Here is a 20,262-nt window from a genome sequence, read left to right as displayed (position 1 = left end):
GCCCTTGTCTCCCGGTGTGAAACCGATTGAAAAGAGAGAGCAGCCTCCCGGTATATCTCTGTCCTTTATATGTAAGCTTCAGTACCTCTTGTAGGAGCGCTCAGTCTATCTCTATAAATCTATGCTTCGAACACACATTGAAACAGCGTCGTGGCAAACAGCTACAAAATTGAGACTATCAAACAGTTACTGATTCTATCCCATTCGGAACATGTACGGTATCAATCAGCTCGGTTATCGAAGCGACAAATTTTTTTTTTCTTGCGGCAAAGCGTAAGTACGTGTTATCTGCCACAAATCTGCAGCAGGCCTCTTTCATAAGCGCACATATGAAAGTCTTCCTGCAACTGCGGGAACTGGCAAATAGTGGTCTACCGGTAGAGTCATACACTCGCTCGGGTGATGGCCATTGCGTGAACTTGCGACAGAATGATACCTAGGGTTCTGTGCACGAGTTGAGGTCGTAATTAGAAACAGAAAGCAATAGCTGGAGTCGGACCTCTCACTCTAATCGGTGACGTGGTGGGGAAAACACACAGGCTTACAGGGCTCATACAAGTTGCCTTATTATGATTTTCCGCCTAGCGGTTGTTCTCCAGTCTTTCGATCGTGCAACAGAGAGGACCGGCTCCAGGACACCGGATCTGTGTCTTTCGGTTTGGGCTTCAGCGACCCCGTAACTCAACGCTCCTGACGGAATGCTTGCCGACATGTTTGTTTTTTTTACCATTAAACACTTTCAAATTGCTAACATTACCGACTAGCTCTTGGCCTCCCCGGATATAACGGTAAAATTGCCCAGAGCTGGCCTTAATTCTTTGATAGGATCCGGTTACTCGTAATATAGTTTTGTTAACCGTCTTTTGAAGTTTATGCCCACGAGACATCTGGTGGATATTCCGTGAAACAGGTCGAGACGAGCACAGCGCAACAACGCCACTTGGATCGCCTATCCCTTTTATTTTACACCACTGCCTCTCATACCCATTCTTGTCCGGTCTCCGTTTGCGCTACGACGGAAGTCAGTTTCCCGACTGTTTAATGTTTTATTCATTATTGAAACAGACATCTAGTAGCCGTCGTTCGGGTCGGGTCGTTCCGCTGTAATTTCTTGGCAAAAAAGTAGGTACTAGGTGTGGTTAACGTACTTTTTTCCTCGCTCTGGCTAAGATTGGCGTATAGTCGTTAAAAATTGCATAATCCCAGGTGTTAGTGATTGGTGTTTTGTTCGAGATGAAAGTTTTCCTTCTGCAGCATACACGTACTTTTTGCTTCTTTCTCTTTTACAGGCTATCAAAACTGCACAGCGACTTTGGGTGCTCTCAAAAGGGCGAACCATCTGTCTTGGATTTTTTGTGAATTTTTCTTTTAATTTTCACGCTAGAAGGCGGCCGTCCAGCAGGGCGTTACCATTTTATATGACTTTTCATCAACGTCAAGGTGAGGTTACGCTATTTTTTTTTTATTTTGTCGTTCTTTAAATTAAATATAACTATCGGTAATTAACACCAGAAGGTTTTTTTTTTTTTTTCTGCAAAGCTAATTTTAGCAACAGCCATTTTGGATGTGAACTCTGCTCTTGAATGGCTATTACCCTTCGAGAAATCTGATCTTTATTTTTTATCAACTCTACCATCCGCCGACAAACCTGGGTACAATATAACACCTACTTCTCGCCCTCCCTTTCTCCTTCCCTCTCTTTGTACTTATATACACTTCAACGCTCTACATCACGTTCCATATTCAAAATGGCCTACCGTTCTCCTCGCTTGAAATATGAACTGTTGTCCAATATACTATTCATGCTGCGCAACGTCGATTATAAAGCCCTCTGAAATGATAAATCTACGATAACAACTACCGCTCGCTGACGAACGTGTTCGCCCGATGCGCAAAATGTACGAAACACGGAATTTGAGGGCCCCACACGGTGCGTTCTCTGATTTAAAAAATCGTTATTCATTCGGTGCCAGATGTTATTTCTCGGTGTTCTCAAAATACGAAGAACGAACTGCGAACCTTCTACCGATATGCCCATTGATATTTGATCAGAAATTTTCACATATTGAATTATAATTAGCTATTTATTTTCATCTCCGCCACATCTCGACGGTCCGATTTTGCGTTTTCGATGTACGAAAACAGCCTCGTTACGTCATTGCGTCATTCCGTACCTACATCCGCGTAACTAAGCTTATCACTTGGTCAAGTATGCGCAGGAAACTGTAAAGAATATCTCACGTTTCTAAGTGTGTTCCTGCATTCGTTCAAATTTTGAATTAACCAGCTCACCTATTTCCGTTTCATACCGTTTAGTCCGTTTACACAATACTCGCAAATTTGTTTTCCCTTTGAATCGATTGGTCACTCGCTCTTGACACTTAGAGTGCTTCAATATTTTTTCTACCGAGCATAAGAAAGGTAGTCTTTCTGTATTCTGTTATTGTCGATCTGCGTGTATGAGATAATGCATGGTATGCTCGATTCTTCCACGCCATGCAATAATATTAAAATAAATCCATGTACATACATGTACCTATAATAGCGTGTGTGCATTTTTTTTCAATCTATAATAATAATAACGGAGGAGTTGAGAAACAAGCGATTCCCCAAACGCAATTGGCAAACTTCTATATCCTACTACGAAGTGGAACTTTTAAAGTGTGCCGACGGGGTTATGATGTGACGTCATCAAACGGATGCGAGCGTCATGATATATCACGTATAGATGTGTGGATACATACACATATTATATGTACACAGATGCACATATTATATGTACACATTATCCAACCTTTGACAGCAAAGAAAATTTTTCGTCACGAAATTTCCAAAGCAAGCATGGTTCTTATAACTTTAAGATACATCCATTGGTTTACTGAACATGAATATGCATTCTGTGTATGTTTTTTATACTGAGAATACACTTAAGTAGCATGCGCGTGAACGAAATGATAACAGCAGTGAGCGTATCAACTAATAGCGCTGTACATACGTCATTAGAATTGGTAGGTAAATGATTTCGGTTTGTGTATCGGGTAGACGTGAAAAACTGAGTTTTTTTTTGCCGCCAACGCTAGAAATAAATGTATTTGTGTAGCGTTTTTCGATTGCTTCAAATAGTCCTCCACGGAAGAGATTATGCTATTTGACCGCACGCGACGGGTCAACCATACATGTGTTAAAAAAATTGACACAGATTCAAAATGCCGTTTTTTTTCGCGATAACGTATTTGGCGAGATATTTTCAGCGACATCTGTATGATGTTACGAACTACTAACTTTTAGGAAACAATATTCGAGAAGATGTCGCACGCGAAAAAATAGTATTATTTCACAATTTAACCCAATCTAAATGGGGCTAACAAGAGGATTATTTTTGAGCGCTTGACAATTAATATTGTCAGTAAATTATGATGAACGATACGACTGTGTGAAGATTCCACTCAGCAACTCACGTACTCGAATTGCACAACGCTGTATATTTTATCTAAAATAATTCTGGTTCTACGCGATTGAATTTGGTAGTTGTAAAAATAGATTCAACCAACGGTGTGACTTGGAATAAGTTTTTAATTTCGCGGTTCCGAGCTGGAAAATATAAAGACAGTTAGTGATTTATTAAAAATTTATTCTCAACCTGATTCTTCCGTGGAATTGAGTCTTGGAGAAGTGCCGCATCTCGTGATTCAGGTTTTGCATAAATAACTCTGTATTCTATTTGAAACTTCCCGCCAGTTGGATCTTTATTGTGGAGTAAACAAAACCACGCCTACAGCCTCGACTCTGATTGATTAATGTATAAATCAATATCGGTAATGATTATACAAATTAATAATATACTTGTCGGTGAATTGCGAAAATATCAATAAAACAACTTTGTTGTAAGATGGTATCAATTTTTGTGCTTATAACATCTCATGTCATGAATTGAAAATTGAAAGCTTCCGTTGATAGAGCAAAATTTCAACACACATAAAATATTAAACTCACACGAGATGAATATTCTTTTTCGTCTACACAGTGATGAAGTACGACCGGTTAACCTTTTCACGGCTAGTCATACAGGGTGGTTGGTTTTAATCGCCCCAGGCGAATATTTCAAAATCGTGATGAGATATAAGACAAAGTCTTACACAAAATTTGTAAAGAATTCATTTTTGATCCGGCTCTCAGCTGCACATATTTAAAGTGCCTCATCTGTATCTAAAATCAGGCGTTACTTAAACAATCACAAAAACGGCATATTCCATAACGTTGACCCATATCAGCGTCATCTTTCCCCCTTGAAACCTTTCAAGTTTTGCATAGAACTTTTTCTCGTATCTCTTTTCCTTTTTGAAATATTCGCCTGATGCGATTAAAACCGATTACCCTGAATGAACGTTTGACGTTTGTTTATTTCTCGAAAACACAGATGTTTTTATTTGGAACGATGCACCGATGTCACCCAAGTACGTATTAAAATTTATGGATCGCGTTTTACGAGTTGTAACGCGTAACAATTTACCAGCAGTAAACTTCTGGCAGTGAGTTAGCTATTTTTGGTGAAAATTTTAGACAGTTACTATATGCCAAAATCTCAGTATGAACTTGTAGTGAAAAGGTGAGTTTACCGATAAAAGTTTTGTTTATTATGCAAATACTTCCGTGAAATTTCGGTTGACACAAAGTATACGCGCTAAAGCCAGGAAAAATAAGATTTGTAAAATTTATTTTAAATGCTGGTACTGGAAGATATTCTACAAGAATATGTGAAAATATTTTAAGTCGGCAAAATTTTTTCCCCACACAATTTGCGATTAAGAGTAAATTCCCTGATTATATACCAATCAAAATTCTCAGTACTAATAAAAGTTCGTATAACGGCACAAAATTATTTGTTCCAGAACTTATAATATTTTACATTGTGAAATTCTACGGGTGATTAAGCAAAAGAAATAATCTTTATGAAACGCCTTATATTACATTCTGACGATGTGTATACTTTTGCTTTTGCATTCAAAAGGAAACAATTTCCAGTTGAATAAACTTTTGCAATGACGGTAAATAAACCTCAAGGCCAAACGACAGGAAATATTTTTTAATATTTTAGGATCCGTTATACATCTACATAAGTGTTCAACGTGATAATACTATTGTTAAAGATCATACATGCAGAGAATCATACGCAAAATGAAATCCTATCGAACGTAATGTAAAATCACGCGTTAAAAAGAGATATAATAAACTGAAAAGAACAAAAGGAAACACCTAAGGTCCTAAATTAAGAACGCAATACAAAAATAAAAATAAATAAACTATCAGTAATACTGGTTACGCAGTGAGTCCCCTATTTCCCTTTCATTATCCTATTTTTTCTTCATTCCCCATAAGCACTCTAAAACTGAAGATTTCGCCCAAATGTACCCCAAAGCAGTCAATTTCCCCCTAAGATCTCTCTATTTTTGCCAATCAGTTCCTTTTCCTTTCATAAATTGAAATGGACTAAAAAATCAATTTTATACTCGAGTACAATGTTTATTGTTTCAACTTAACATGGTAATAAAAAAAATAAAAAAAATATTTCACAAAACCATAATTTTTACGGTTTAATCGAGTGCCGTTATCTACGGAATACGTGCGCTTATCCAAAATTATTTTTTTCCTACATTTAGTTGGATATTAAACATTGTTCTCGAGTATCAAATTGACTTTTTCAGTCCATTTTACTTTGTGAAAAAAAAAAGACAATTTAAAAACATCGAAAATTTCAAAGTATTTCACAATCAAAATTTCAATCTCGCCCCGGCACGTGTTGATATTATCCGTAAATTTCTATATTTAAGGGAAATTTTTTTTTGCTTATAATATGACTATATTTTCGTGGTGCAATGGAAAAAATTTCTAAACGACCGAATTAACGGTCATCCCAGTGTGTATCTAGTTCTGTTCTATTCAGTCAGTACAATGAAAACATATCGGAACCCTAATACCGCCCTATTTTCCCTAAAATTACCTTGACTTGATCACCGTGAAGCCCGCCGAATAAGGAAGGTGCGATGAGAATCACTGTGAGAACGTGCGGTACGTCATTACATAAGATACGGTAGCTTCTGATACAACGTTGTGTAATGTTACACATGGCGCGCTCTACACGCTGCCGAATTGCAATCATACACACGCGTACCTACCAAAAACCTGAGTGTGCGTTCAACGTAACGCGGACTTGACGATTGTCAGTCCACGTTGTCATTCGAAAGACAGTTATATAAGATAATACGAATATGAAATTTTATGGGAAATTGAAAAGCTGCGAGAGTAATCAATGCCTTTGAAGCATAAATCGGATATCTTTTTAAATTGTACTTCTGGTGAATTGGTTCTTTCTGTTCATCGTAATGCAGAATATAACAAATGATTGTAGGATTTATTTTCTCGCCCATGAAATATAATCGGTATGTAGGATGTTTATATTCATGATTTAGTAGCGATATATGTATATAGTGATGGTGGGAAGGAATTTAAACTCGGTCGTACCGGGAAGGTGAGGCACGAGCATAAACGTATTATATCCTGTGACGTGTGTACAAACTTTATCGATTCATGTTTTCTATCATTTGCATACCATGATTTTCCGGTACGTCATTATTACGCCACGTAATCAATTGCGCATTTTATTCGTATTTCGATTATCACACCTTTGGTAGTGAAATTAACAGTAATAAAAACAAACAACGATTAACACGAAACGGCTTGTCAGATCTGATTGCTCTGCAGATTCTCTGAATTCAAAGATCTCGTTTGCTTTGTCATTTATTAGGTTTTCGCACTACTTCATTCGACATTATGAGATATGCAGTTAGCAAAGCCCGCAATTTCGCAATTTTAGCATTGGCTGAAATGCAGTGAATTATACCAAGGTGAAAATAATTTATAATTTCAAAACTTGGCTGCTTCAAAGTCAGTACAAAATTGCTAAACAGTGACACCCCCCCTAATATCTCGTTACGCATTACTAACTTCAGCCTCGTAATTGTGGGTGAAAATTTGAGAGTCTGCTGTCCCGATGAAAAAATGATCAGTTTTAATCATGAAATGTGCGGGTGCGGCAATGACCTTACGTCCATGTGGACTCCTGACCTCTAGGCTGAATATTATCCGTGCGGGGGATAAGGTTGAAGTTCGCAAGGTTAGCGTGACGATGCATTTTCATAAGCAATCGTTATTTCGCAACTTCGGGATTATGTGAAATTCAATAGTCTGCAGTAACGTGCCAAATAACTATACTCGTATATTTTGCAAACTCAACTACTTCAGAGTCACTCTAAATTTGCAAAATACAGTGATTTTTTACAACGTTTTCTTACGTTCACGCGAGTAACTACGACGGTGTGGAAAGAGTTACGTGGTGTCGGAAAAAGAGATCGATGCGCCGAGTGTAAAACAATAATCTAACTGACGTAATATTAAACCTACTTTACATTGATGCGAAATAGCATCAGCCAAAAACGTCGTTCTGCTGAGTCTTGGGGAGATGGATCTTTTCGTTAGATCGCGTTTCTAATAATAAACCATTTTTATACATAACCATGCTATGTAGAGTTACGAAAATACGATGCGAAGATTCGTTGATGAGAAAACTGTAAAAAACAATAATACAAGGTTCATGATTGAAGACAAATATCGCGCGTTGGCTTCTTTATTGTAGGTGGTGGACTCGGACGTCACGCGAAGCCAAACGATACATGCGAGATTATTGTAATAACACAAGCATTGCACTTCAGTGTGGGACAGAAGTAGGAAGTCAAAAATTGTAATTTTTATTCAATACCTATTTGTAATACTAGTAATTATAATATTACAATGCTTGGAGAGTCTGAAGCTTTTGGAGATATTGCAAGCTGTATCGTTATCACAGTTTGCTTTCAAGATTTCTAAGCGATTTATTTATTATTTAATTCCGATTAGAATGAAGTATATTGAAATTGCCAGGACTTCACTTAATTTTCAACTTTAAGAGATTGTATTTAGCAACGCGTCGATCCTTTTACTCGGATGAAGTAGTGATTCGACAAATATCTTGACTGACTTGCACGTGAGGACCTGTGTCTGCCTGTAACTTCTCTTTAGCTTCCAGAGAGATGAGAGCGTTTTGTGTATGATGTTCCAGAAATAAACAACGTGTGACTGCAGTACTTGCAATATATCTTTTCAATAACGGTGACCAGCTAAATCTAGTAAGAATCTTCAACACTGCGTTTTCCTGTGCCTACCAAAGTGTACTTGAAATGCAATACTTGTTCACCATCGTCTATCCCAATTGCTTGATTATTTACATAAGATGGATTCGTAATGTCGCCTAACATGAGACACATCAACAGAATATAGCAGTTCCATGTACAAAAAAAAAAAGAAAGAATACGCAGGAATCAAATTCAAGCAACCAAGGTGTATCTTTGGGTCGTCAAGGGGTGTAAAATTCTTCAGGTCGGGTCGGATCGGATCGGATAATATGGATTACTTTCGGGTCGGATTGCCCAAAAGTTCGGGACCCGAAAATCTCGAGTTCCTCGAAAATCTCGGGTTTGCCGAAGATTGCAGGGATCTCGAAAATTTTGGTCACGGCTGTTTTCGCTTCTCCAAAAATACCGGAATTTCTGAAGTGAACGGAGATTTTTGAAGATTTCGCACTTGTGTCATTTCCAAAACCCCGGAAAATCTAAAGGACAATTTCGTAGTCGTCTGGTATTTTGAGGTTTGGAGGTTCTAGTCTCAAAAATCAGACTAGAGGCTCACAGAAAATTATACTCTCGGATTCCTTCACATCTGCTTCATTAGCATATCATCGTGAAATGATTTTATTATCGTCCAGTAAGGGTGTGCAGGTACTGAAATTCTCTGGCTCGGGTCGGGTAAAATGGATTAATTTTGGAGCAGGTTCCCGGAAATTTCGCGTACTCAAAGATTTCGGGATTGCCAAAACCCCGACTCGAACCCGAGTTCGAATACCCGAGATTTCAGGAACCCGCACACCCCTGATCTTAACTGCTAGACATTTTTAACAACTACAGTATACACGCCATTTTACATTTTTTGACTCACTTCAAATACCCATTTTCCTTTTCGAATACATATAAGTCAGGAAAGCACCTCAATTTGTTCATTTAAAAGGTGCCTCAAGTTCCGAAGGTTCGTTTGAACGAAACGAGATGCAGGCTTGTATACCTGGCTCGTTTTTACGCCAAAAATTTCCCACCGCTGAGACTCAAAGTACGAGAGACCGCAATCAGTTGCTTCAATCGGGTTAAATTGTTTCAAAATTTTTCTCAACGATAGAATAGGGTTGATGTTTCAAATTTTCGTTGAGTGGAACGGAATGACATTTTTACAAGCATTTTCCATTTCGTATTTCAAACGCATCGGTAAAAGCTGCATTTTGCCCAACCTTGCAGTAAAAAATTTGGTAAAAGACCTGCAATCTGAAATGTTATTAAAAATTAAAAATATTATACCGGATATATAACGGATGACCTATTCCTTTATATCTATAGGTACGAACCCTTGGATAATTCCGACGCATTCATTGCCACCGACGGCATCTTTTTCTCATGTTTAAACGAGTGGCGGCAGAATACACCGGCGGCCTTAAATGTGTCGGAATAAATCTGAGGGTCTGTACACGGTACGTATTAATTAAAGTATATCGCGCGCCGCAAACTTTCCGCATTGCACTCGCGAAAATTCGGCCTTGCCAATACGTGTAGAGGAAGTACGTGTCGCACCCTGAATGCGCCCGTAACTGACGTCGTCGTTGAGGACGATCAATAGGCACCATCTCGACGTCCGCCTTACAGTTAAACGACGCTTGCGCAAAACGCGGGGGTATAATCGGCTGGCGAATATCGTCCGGGACACGAACGGCAAACTCTGCTCAGTAGAGAGCTAAATCTCCGTCGTATTGTTATCGGGGGCATATCACCTGCCGCATTGTAGTAGAGCAGCGAAACACCAGAGCCACCATACGCAAATCTCGACTTATGCGTCATCACCGAGAAGGTAACTTTACGTGTACGCGACGTTTATTGTAAATCGCACGATTGAAGTCAAGCCCTTCCTCTAACGCCCGGGTCATTCGCTGGAAGTAGGAAGTTTCCGGGCTCAAAATACGTGCGTTGGGTCTGCAAAAATTAAACTCTTAATTCCAATTGACCTGCTGCTAAGGCTTCAACCGCGTAATTCAGGCCGTTTGCCGAATATTTTTTGTACAATGTCATAATTTGGAACTTCTTGTGCGTAATCCTTCCGCACGACGGACTGAATAATGCGAGGCTTTTTCTCAATATCGCAAGAACTGCAAAAAAAATGGACTCGAGTTTGGGTGATTTTCAACGCTGAGCATGACAAGAGACTCTACATGTGCAGGTGAAACTATATTTTAACAGTGCGGTAACAGAGCCATGCTTGATGGTTGCGAAACCCGGCCAGAAGGGTTGCGATAAATGGCAAATCATGCTATTTTGTCACAAAAAAGGAATATTCTGGATCAATGCTTAATCCATGTTACAGAAATCCGCGAAAAGAACGTTATGAATGTCTTCAGTTTACGTTCCGAAAGGAATGGAAAGGAATATTAGAATCATAAGTATGATAGTCACGTCGTATAATGACTTACTGTATTAAATCAATATTCGAAGTTCATTGCTGTTGCATATTGCAGAAAGTGTTCGTTTTGCTTCTGATTGTGAATTATTGCTGTTATAATATATTGGTCAGTCGCGAAGTAATTATTACTGCAGTTCACATTCACGGTGAAGAAAATATCGCAATGCGTGTACGATAAAACATCGATACGTAGAGTTTTTTAAATACGTATATAGAGATTTTCTGCCATATGCAATGGGCGTGACCCCGAATTTGTATTCAGGAATATCATTCTCTTTATTCTGTCATAATTCCATCTGATTTCGATTGACATATGTTTATTTGGAATATCTATATCTATACCATTTCGAGGAAATTTTAATACGACATCGCCACTTCGAAGAGACAAGCATATTGTTAATTTATCGTGCACAAATAAACACGTCTATCAATCAATCAACACTCTAGGTGGATGTCGCGTTACAAATCTGAAGTGGCATGTCTTTGGTGCGGTCATTTTGTCATTATATCACCGTAATTTATACATATGTACCAGAAATGTGTTGCTTGTCAGATTATTCCAAAATATTGAAATGTGATCGGTATATTTGAAAAATCGCATGCCTGCTAACTAGTAAGGCGTGGGCCTGGGCTAAAACACGCATACCAATCTTTGATCAACGTTACAGGGCCAGAGAAAAGCAAATACCTACGTAATGGGTACAATAAACTTGCGAATGTAATCTATTGACTTTGAGTCTGCGGTATCCGCAGTCTCGAGAGGTTCGATGGTGTTCATCAATAGAAACATTTCAGCGGTGATTTCATTGAAATACATCAAGTGCATCAAGAAATTACCCCGTTTGTTGGGTGCCCTCTTTGGGGGTGATTTTCACCTCCTTAAACCGTTTTCCGCCGGTAAAAAAAAAAATATTTATATTAGGGTGGGCAAAAAAAAAAAAAATCATTTTTCTTGCCTGGATCGAAAAACTTGATTTGTGTGCTAAAACAAATTAGCCGTGAAAAGAGAGCCCTGTAGCTTTTAAAAGCTGTTTAAAACGTCACTCACGGGACTTTTGTATTTCGTTTCTGATTAACGCGTGAAAAATCAGAGGGATCAGCGACAGGGTATGAGCCTATATTGCTGAATAAGCGCATAGTGCACTTGCTTTTTTTTTTTACAAACTTTTTGAGTCAAGTTGTTTGAGTGTTACAACATCTTATCGGGCGGATAGGAATTACTGTTTGATTCCAAAAATCTTGAGCTTTTTCGATCGTGATATTTGCACTCTTTCGAATGGTTCGCTTCAGCGAAGTATGGGTGCAGAAAAAAAACATTAAAAACCCAACGATTGCCCCGTCGCTGTCCCTACGATATTTCACGTGTTCATCATTTTAATATTGAGCTACAGAACTCTCTTTTCACAGGAATTTGTTTTAGCACGCAAATAAACTGTTTCGATCCATGCTAAGAAAAAAATGTTGTTGAGCCATCCTAATGTGTATAAAATTGAATGTTTATTCTGCTGTATTGGTACACCTGGTACCACGTGACTTAACCGCGGAACTCTATGCCGATTGCGAGTCACGTGATACCAGGTGCACCAACGCAACAACGGTAATTATAAAACTTTACCGCACGATCATGGCTTCTCCAAGCCGTTGACGATCGCCACATTCCAATAGTTGTAGGATTACATTTTCTCACGTCATTGTATGTGTTCGAGCATTGCATGTAAAATTGTGCTGACTATGGCTTTTTCGTATCCACGATACGCGTACCTAGTTAATAGTCAACATAGGTAAAACTCGAGAAGCTATTCACTTACAGACTATATGTGACAAGCGATTGCAAAATTTCAGTGATTTCACACGATTCCCTATAATTTCACTCGATTTCACTCGATTTCAACCGATTTTCGGTGATTTAAATTTCGAACGATATTCAGCGATTGCGAGCAACTTCCATCTTGATTTTAAACAATTTAAGCGATTTTCGGTCGGAAACTAAGTGATTTGTGCTTTGGTTCCGAATGATTTCAAGCAATGTTCAACGATTTCAATTGATTTTTAAGCCATCTCTTAGGAACCGCCTCATATAATAAACTATTCAAAACAAACATTAGTCTTATCGAACTAGGCATCAACTAAACGCCCTATTTCCCGTAGAATCGGGGATTTTTGTTCGAATGAAAAAAACGTTTTGAGACCTAATAAAACTGAAAAATAAACAAGAAACGAAAATCAACGCTATACGAACTTCAACTCTTAATGAAAATGCGAGAATCGTACAAAATATAAAAGCGAATTTGATATCACTGATTTAACAAAGGAGAAAACTTTCGAAAACCAAGTGCAGGAAAGCATAACTTTGTGTTCGAAAGTTTATACAGGTTGATTCGTGGGAGGCGTCTGAATGAATCAAAAGTTACGATAGGAGAAAAACCCACTACAAAATCTCCTACAATGTTATTTATGCCAATGACAATAAACATGGGCAAAACAACATCGCTATACGTAGAAGTGATAAAACTGAGTGAATTCGAGTATCACATGCTAAGATATTGAACAATCCGAGAAGAGGTTTCACAAGTAAAACGTTTAAAATGATTAAACTTGATTGCTCTTATTACGGTGGTTCTGGTTCCCGTTTTTCACCGTCTTGACATTTTTTCATTCGGTGTTCTTTTCTTTTGAGACACGATTTGTCTCCGACTGTCCTTTGAACCATTTCTCTTTCCATTTGTTTAGTCAACAACAACATCACGGCTGTCAAAGCCGCAGTGTAGGGGCCCGAAGATTTTCGCTATCATGACCCTGGGATTGAGCCCTCGCGAAAACCGTCCAAATGATCGATAAAACCTGACCCGCGTGTGCGACAGACTACCCAAAAATAATTACAAACACAAAAGAAAAAAAAAAATCGAATCGCGGTACAAGGGAAATAACACGCATACTCGACCTCTACAAATGCAATTTCAAGCAGATCTAGCCCTCTACAAACAGCTTTTGGAAATCTCATTACGATGGTGCTTACAAGTGATGCGGTTCACATAAATAGGTCACGCGTGTAACGAGATATTTGAAAAAAGGAATAAAAGTATAATCTCACACCGATCCCGCCCTTCACTACGATGATGAGAAAATTACAAAAATTGCAAATTACGTATTGAAGGTATTGAACAGCGGCGTTTTCTTAGAAAATCGAATGTCTCGACGACGGTATGAATCAAACATATTAGCCCATTTTATTCGCACGTTTCTTCTAATTAACTTCATTTTTTAAATGCTTCCGTAAAATTCTGGATTTTTGCTACTTGCGCGTATTATGACGTTAATTTTCTTTCTCTCTACGCACAAGTCCGTTATCATCAAACCTAGAATGTGTTTTATGTAATTGTGAATATTTCCTAACGGTTTCTACGCATCATAGCCTGAGAAGTTGGGCGCCAATTGACTGAGACAATATAAAATTCTGTATTCAAAAATCTTGCCAATCTAGAAAGATGGTATCCTTGAGGGATTTCGGCGTTATCTATAAGGATCGTTGGAGCGGAGACCGGCCGAAACCGTTGCGCTAAATTGGTGTTCAGGGAAAGCGAAGCACGTAACTTTTTTTAGTACTGCCGATGCCTGAAATTAGGAAAATATACAGAGGTCAGATACCAGTAGTTACCCACGGATATCCATCGACTGATGATATTAAATTGTGGAAAAGAGATTCCTTAATTACAGTTACTCATTTCGCTGTTGAACGGCTCCTAGGCCACTGTAAAGTAAATTACAATGTGTTCAATGGAAGACGTTCCAAGGCAGTTCCGGCGCTTCAGTGTGCATATTTGCTAAGAGCTACGCGTACTATTTTAGTCTACATGCAGATCCATGTGACGGTAAAAATGAGAATGTCACAGAAACCCGTCTTCAATGCTGTTTAACACTTGTAGAATCCGTATGTCTCATCAAAATAGTTACCTTTTTCAAAAAGACGTACTAATGTCGTATATTTGCCTTGTATAAAAAACGTCTCTGCAAAATTGTTCAAAAGATCGGTTTTCGACACGTTTGTTTTCTGGGTACAGTTTCAAAAGGGTATTAATTGATTTTTAATTAATTTTTAATGATTTCTTCGTGTTTGATACGTTTGGATCTTATGCTCTTGGCTTTTATTTATAATTCAAGTTTCCCTTTAACTGATATCAATTTTTCGAAGTATCATGAATATTATGAAAATATTCGAGTGCTTTAGGATGCTGTAGTATGTGTGTAGCAACTATAGTCGTGTCTTAAAACGTGACTACTCATTTAACATATTTATATTTACCAAATTTATTCCCTTTTAATGTAGTGAATCCGTTTTCTCAACAAATGGCGTTAATTATTACGAAGAAATATTTTAAATTTAGTTTAACCCAGAAAACGCATGTACCTTTTTTCCCTGCCGTCTAACACATGAGCGGGATAGTTAACAACCCCACGCTTTTCTCGTTCGTAAAATCTTTCCAAAACCGATAATGGGACCAGTAAGTACACAAATCTTTTCGTTTTTTAATAAGGAAACGAACGGTGAAGACCAAATCCAATTTTGATGAAGCTTAGTTAGTGAAAAATTCAATCAACTGCAAAAAGTGCTAAAAAAAAAGCACTTTGGCAGAGAAAATTGCTTCGATATGCAAAGTACATGTATTTTTTAACAAGTTCAATATTTTTGTTTGATTAAAAAAGTAAAATTCACTCACAGCAAAGTCGGATAGTTAGCTACCCCAGCAGTTTAAGATCGCAGCCAGATAGTGAAACTGAATTGTGGTCACAGTCCCCAGCTGATAATGTCACTTTTTTAGCTTAAGAGAGCAGTTTGAAAGACAGCTGCGATAGTTAACTACCCCGTACATGCGTTCTAGGGTTAACTTAATACGAAGTTGAAGTGCATATCATTTCAGAAATTACATGGAGTAAAGTTATTTCTTCAGATTCGTCTAAAGGCGTTAATCAATTATAGGTATAGGAATCTTGTTTTTACCAATGAATTTTTGAGAATAATGCTGATGAGATTGATAATATGAATAGGACTTCCAAATCGTAGAAATTAAATACTTATTGAAAACACGTTATTCACAACCGAGAGACTTTCATGATAATTTGATATAATTCAATTTATTTTCATATAAAAATTTATTAAAAGAGGTATTATTTTTTTTCTTCCAACAGAAACATCCAGGATATCCAGAGGGAAAGGATCGGTGTATTGCAGCAAAGGCGGCGGAGGGCGGACATTGTCCAACGGTCCCAAGATTTGCAGAACCATCTCTTCCACGCAGGCTAATCTTTCGCTATCGACAACCGGTCGAACAATAATATCGGTGTGGCGTTCAGGCTTTATTGAAGGCAAGAGCGGTAGACAGGCAGCGTGTATGATCATTGAAGACCACCCCCCTCTGCCCACCAGACCGAGGCAAAATCCGCACCAAGATACCACCCAACGTTTTCTAAACCATCTGGTCCTGCCCAAACACAGGACCTCAAAATTTTCCAGGTGATTTTTGTCACACTTTACTGTGTTCAGTACACAGAAATTAAGTTTGTCATGAACATAAATCTACCAATCTTGCATATTTTAATTGAATGATTACAGTATAATTCAACCAATAGTCTCATTTTTACAACTACATATTGCTTTGTTATATAATAATAAAATATATAACTTCGTCTGAGATCCCTGATCTTCTTTAACACTGTAAATATGTTGAAAATTGAATGATTTGTAATCATTTTCAGTAATAGGCATCGGAAGCTTCAACCATTCAGGGAAACGTGACTGTCGTCACAAGGTATCGCGGCATACCAAACCGCAACAACGAAAACAACCAGCCCTGACTTGACACGTTGTTTGCTACCGGTAGGTAGCCACTGCCAGGCAAGGTCGTCACTGCTCAGCAATCAAACTGTTGCTCAAAACCGTCAAAATAAAATATAGAAGTTTGAGGACGTTACCGACCTGAGCTCCAGAGACAAGGTGTACGGCAAGAGCACGACGCAAAACATTCGTACAAGCTGCTTCTACGTTTCGCAAAAACGTCTCGTCAAAAGTTGTTACAGTTTGAACGAACTCATAAACTTGCGAGAAGTAGAAGGCGAAAATACCAGTCACCATGGGAAGTCTAAACGTCAATCGGGCTGTTAGCGATGCCTTTTATCGCTACAAAATGCCTCGGATTCAAGCCAAGGTAGAGGGCAAAGGCAATGGAATAAAAACTGTAATCGTCAACATGATAGAAGTCGCCAAAGCCATCGGGAGACCCCCCACGTATCCAACAAAGTACTTTGGATGCGAACTTGGAGCTCAGACTCAATTTGATTTTAAAAATGAAAGATTCATCGTTAACGGATCTCATGATGCAACCAAACTTCAAGATCTTCTCGATGGATTCATCAGAAAATACGTTTTGTGTCCTGCTTGTGACAATCCGGAAACTGAACTGCTTATCAGCGCAAAAAAGGGAACGATTTCTCAGGGATGCAAAGCCTGTGGTCATCATAACCTCCTTGAATTCAACCACAAACTCAATACATTCATATTGAAGAATCCACCAAGCCTGAACCCAGCAGCCACAGGAAGTTCTCTTACTGAAGGAAAGCGTGGCAAACGTTCTAAGAAAACTAACGGTGATACTAACGGTGATCGTTCAGGTTCCCCTGAAAACGAAAACAGTACTACGGATATAATAGTTCAAGCTCCGACTAAAATTGCTGTTGAAGATGAATACGATCAGTGGGCAGTTGATGTCTCTGAAGAGGCAGTGCGAGCTCGGCAACAGGATTTAACAGATGGAGCAAAAGGCATGACTATCAGTGATGATCTCGAAAAAACCGAAAAAGAACGCATGGACATTTTTTACGAGTTGGTTAAACGTCGACGTGATGCTGGCCAACTTGATAGCCACAAGGAACTTGTTAGCGAGGCTGAGCGTCTTGAGATCAAATCGAAAGCCCCGTTGGTTCTTGCTGAGCTATTGTTTGATCATGCTATTGCCATCCAAGTCAAAAAGCATCGCGTACTGCTACTTCGTTTTACTCACGACGATGCTAAAGCACAGAAGTATTTGTTAGGAGGCATAGAACAGGTCATCGCTCTCCATAAAGATTCGTTGATGCCAAAAGTTCCTGGAATCCTGAAGGTAAGAAACGACTATTTTGGGGATTTTGTTTTTTTTTTATTTACTTATTTTTTTTATTAATGACGCTGAATACTTTATCCACAAGATGTAAAAAAAAGTTAAGTTTTTTGCAATGAGCACGACCTAACGATCGCATTCTTAATTTGGAATAGTTTAGTAGTTTAGCTCCTTAGGTGGTTTAACAAAGGAGATTGGAGCAAATTGTCATATATTAGAAACATTTCGAAGTCGCTAATGAAACCATGGAAGAAATGGATATAGACAAATACATAGAACTATTTTATTTCACTCTTGAAACTTAACAACTTTGATATATAATCCCATTTTTCAGTGAAACCTATCGTTCCCATAATACTATTACTATGAAAATTACTACTCCACTCAAAATGAGACACCCTATATAGATATTAATTTTTGACAAAATGCATAATAAATTTTAGTTTATTGGCTATTGAATAATACTACATTACTTGTTTTTCAGCTTTTCTACGACTCTGATATATTAGAAGAAAAAGCTTTACTCGAGTGGGCCAGCAAAGTTAGTAAGAAGTATGTTTCCAAAGACTTGGCCCAGGAAATCCATGACAAAGCGGCACCATTCCTAACGTGGTTAAAAGAAGCTGAAGAAGAAGACTCCGATTCCCAGGAAGAAGATGATGATCTTGAGGTAGGCATCTAGGAACTAGTTTTATGCTAATTTCTTCAACTAGTATAATCAGTAATCGCCAAGTCATGAATACTTTACATTTTAAAAACGAATGAAGTGGTGTTCAGTAAGGTTGGATGAAAATATCGTTACACAGAAAGTCCAAACAAATAGATTCTTTTGTATTAAGATTGAATTTTTTGAATAAAGACTATGTTCATTTATTTTCTAGATCGAATACGACGATAGAGCCAAGCAACCGCTGAAACAACAGCAGCAGCAGCAACAACAGCCCACCAAGAAACCTCTTATTGATGACTCAGAAGAAGACGATGTTGACATTGATGCAATTTAAAGAGTACGGAAATGTGTTGATTGAAGAAGACAAAAAATATACCTGAAACAGGGAAGTTGTCTTAGCACAATGTCAGTTTATATTAGAGTTTTCTTACTTTACTGTATTAGTATTCACACTACAGTTTACATCGCGCATACTTTGCTTAAATAATTACCTTCAATGAGTATCAATTCATAACAATTTCTCAAGTTGTTCTAAATAAAAATTTTCTTGGGCCTAAATATACTGGCAGTAAACTCTGCTTGAGGATATTTCAACGTGTTGCAATTTTTAATTGCATTTTATGCAATATACTATACTTATAAATATTGCTGACAGGGAAAAAAAAAACAAAAAAAATTTTAACTACTAAATCGTTCAAATTTTGAAGTACTTCTAATTTATTATCAATGTTTCTATGATATTTCGTTTTGAATTTAATATTGCTATTATTCATTTCGATCGTATTGTACCGTTGTCGAATAATAATTAATATCCAATCCCGTAATATATCAATAGTTACATCTGTTAAGACAAAGTTGGCCTGCTGAGAACGTTCATTATTGTACATCAATTTACTATTCTGATGATAATTATTCAAATAAACGTTTATCGCAATTGAATTCGTCTATGCTCTACGTTACAGCATAGAGTAACCACATTCTTTTTAAGACCGTGCAAGCAATCAAACAAACTATAAAAATGATGAAAATTCGTGTTGTGCGGTAGCGTATCGAAAACGCGTTGATTTTTAAACTTTTTTTGCGTACGAGAATAGTCTTAAATGACTTTCTAATACGCAGTAGATCTTTGTAATTAGCCCAATCTCAAATGGTCTCGACCAATGACACCCAATTATCCATGAATGTGTTCTGCATCACTCACTGCTTCAGTGATGCTTAAGTGTGAAGTACCGCGTAACCGGGTGACCAAGCACATTGAAAATTAGTTCCAAAAACCTATTTCGTATTCGAGGGAGCTAATAAATCGGGAACACGAAAAACGCATCTATGGGTACTTAGGAGCGCGGGTTGGTTTGCATGCGAATTGACACCGACGTGTAAAAGGTTGTTACCACGGTAACTAGCGAGGAGCCCTTCTTTGGGGCTGGTTTCATCGTTCCTACTCCGGGCACTGAAAGCGCTGACAGATAGAAATGTTTTGGAAAAAGTTTGCAAACAAACGTCCATAAGATAATTTTCGGTATACGTTTAAGAGCCGTCAATCACGCTTCCAACCTAACTCAGGTAGCATGTGATAACGAGTTTTCGATTCAGACCGGGAGCGCTTTACGGCAGAATTGAGCATGATTGTTACATGCTGCTGCAGCATGGGCCGAACAGCAGCATGCACGGGTTGTTCACTGACATACTTCTATTCGACTTCTCACATGCAGGTAGCGATTCAACGATTCTTCCTTGTTACTTTCTCGCAAATTCACAAACTATATTGTGATTCGCATATAAGCTAGACTGAGGCAAGAA

At 38.1% G+C, this 20,262-nt stretch overlaps 1 protein-coding gene across 3 annotated transcripts; it reads left to right on the top strand.

Annotated features, from left to right (window-relative positions):
- The first annotated feature begins 965 nt into the window (after window positions 1-965).
- LOC124303538 (eukaryotic translation initiation factor 5) lies at window positions 966-19,401 on the top strand. 3 transcript variants are annotated; one of them, XM_046760848.1, is made up of 6 exons: window positions 966-1,122; window positions 1,290-1,440; window positions 15,829-16,153; window positions 16,402-17,795; window positions 18,277-18,462; window positions 18,674-19,401. In XM_046760848.1, the coding sequence occupies exons 4-6, from the start codon at window positions 16,770-16,772 to the stop codon at window positions 18,794-18,796; spliced, it is 1,335 nt and encodes a 444-aa protein (XP_046616804.1). In that variant the 5' UTR covers window positions 966-1,122; window positions 1,290-1,440; window positions 15,829-16,153; window positions 16,402-16,769; the 3' UTR covers window positions 18,797-19,401. The 3 variants fall into 3 exon arrangements, with proteins under 3 accessions (XP_046616804.1, XP_046616802.1, XP_046616803.1); XM_046760846.1 differs by having other exon boundaries at window positions 16,396-17,795; XM_046760847.1 differs by lacking the exons at window positions 966-1,122; window positions 1,290-1,440 and adding an exon at window positions 9,890-10,038 and having other exon boundaries at window positions 16,396-17,795.
- Window positions 19,402-20,262: the final 861 nt, after the last annotated feature.

This window comes from Neodiprion virginianus, chromosome 4 (assembly GCF_021901495.1).
Source record: "Neodiprion virginianus isolate iyNeoVirg1 chromosome 4, iyNeoVirg1.1, whole genome shotgun sequence".
NCBI lineage: Eukaryota > Metazoa > Arthropoda > Insecta > Hymenoptera > Diprionidae > Neodiprion > Neodiprion virginianus.
This window is presented reverse-complemented; position numbering and strand designations above follow the sequence as displayed.

What these genes read in the sequence shown, in the direction of transcription:
- LOC124303538 (XM_046760848.1), top strand. Translation starts at nt 16,770, where the DNA reads ATGGGAAGTCTAAACGTCAATCGGGCTGTTAGCGATGCCTTTTATCGC. An exon ending in AAGTTCCTGGAATCCTGAAG is followed by an intron (nt 17,796 to 18,276) that starts GTAAGAAACGAC and finishes CTTGTTTTTCAG; the next exon opens with CTTTTCTACGACTCTGATAT. An exon ending in AAGAAGATGATGATCTTGAG is followed by an intron (nt 18,463 to 18,673) that starts GTAGGCATCTAG and finishes TTTATTTTCTAG; the next exon opens with ATCGAATACGACGATAGAGC.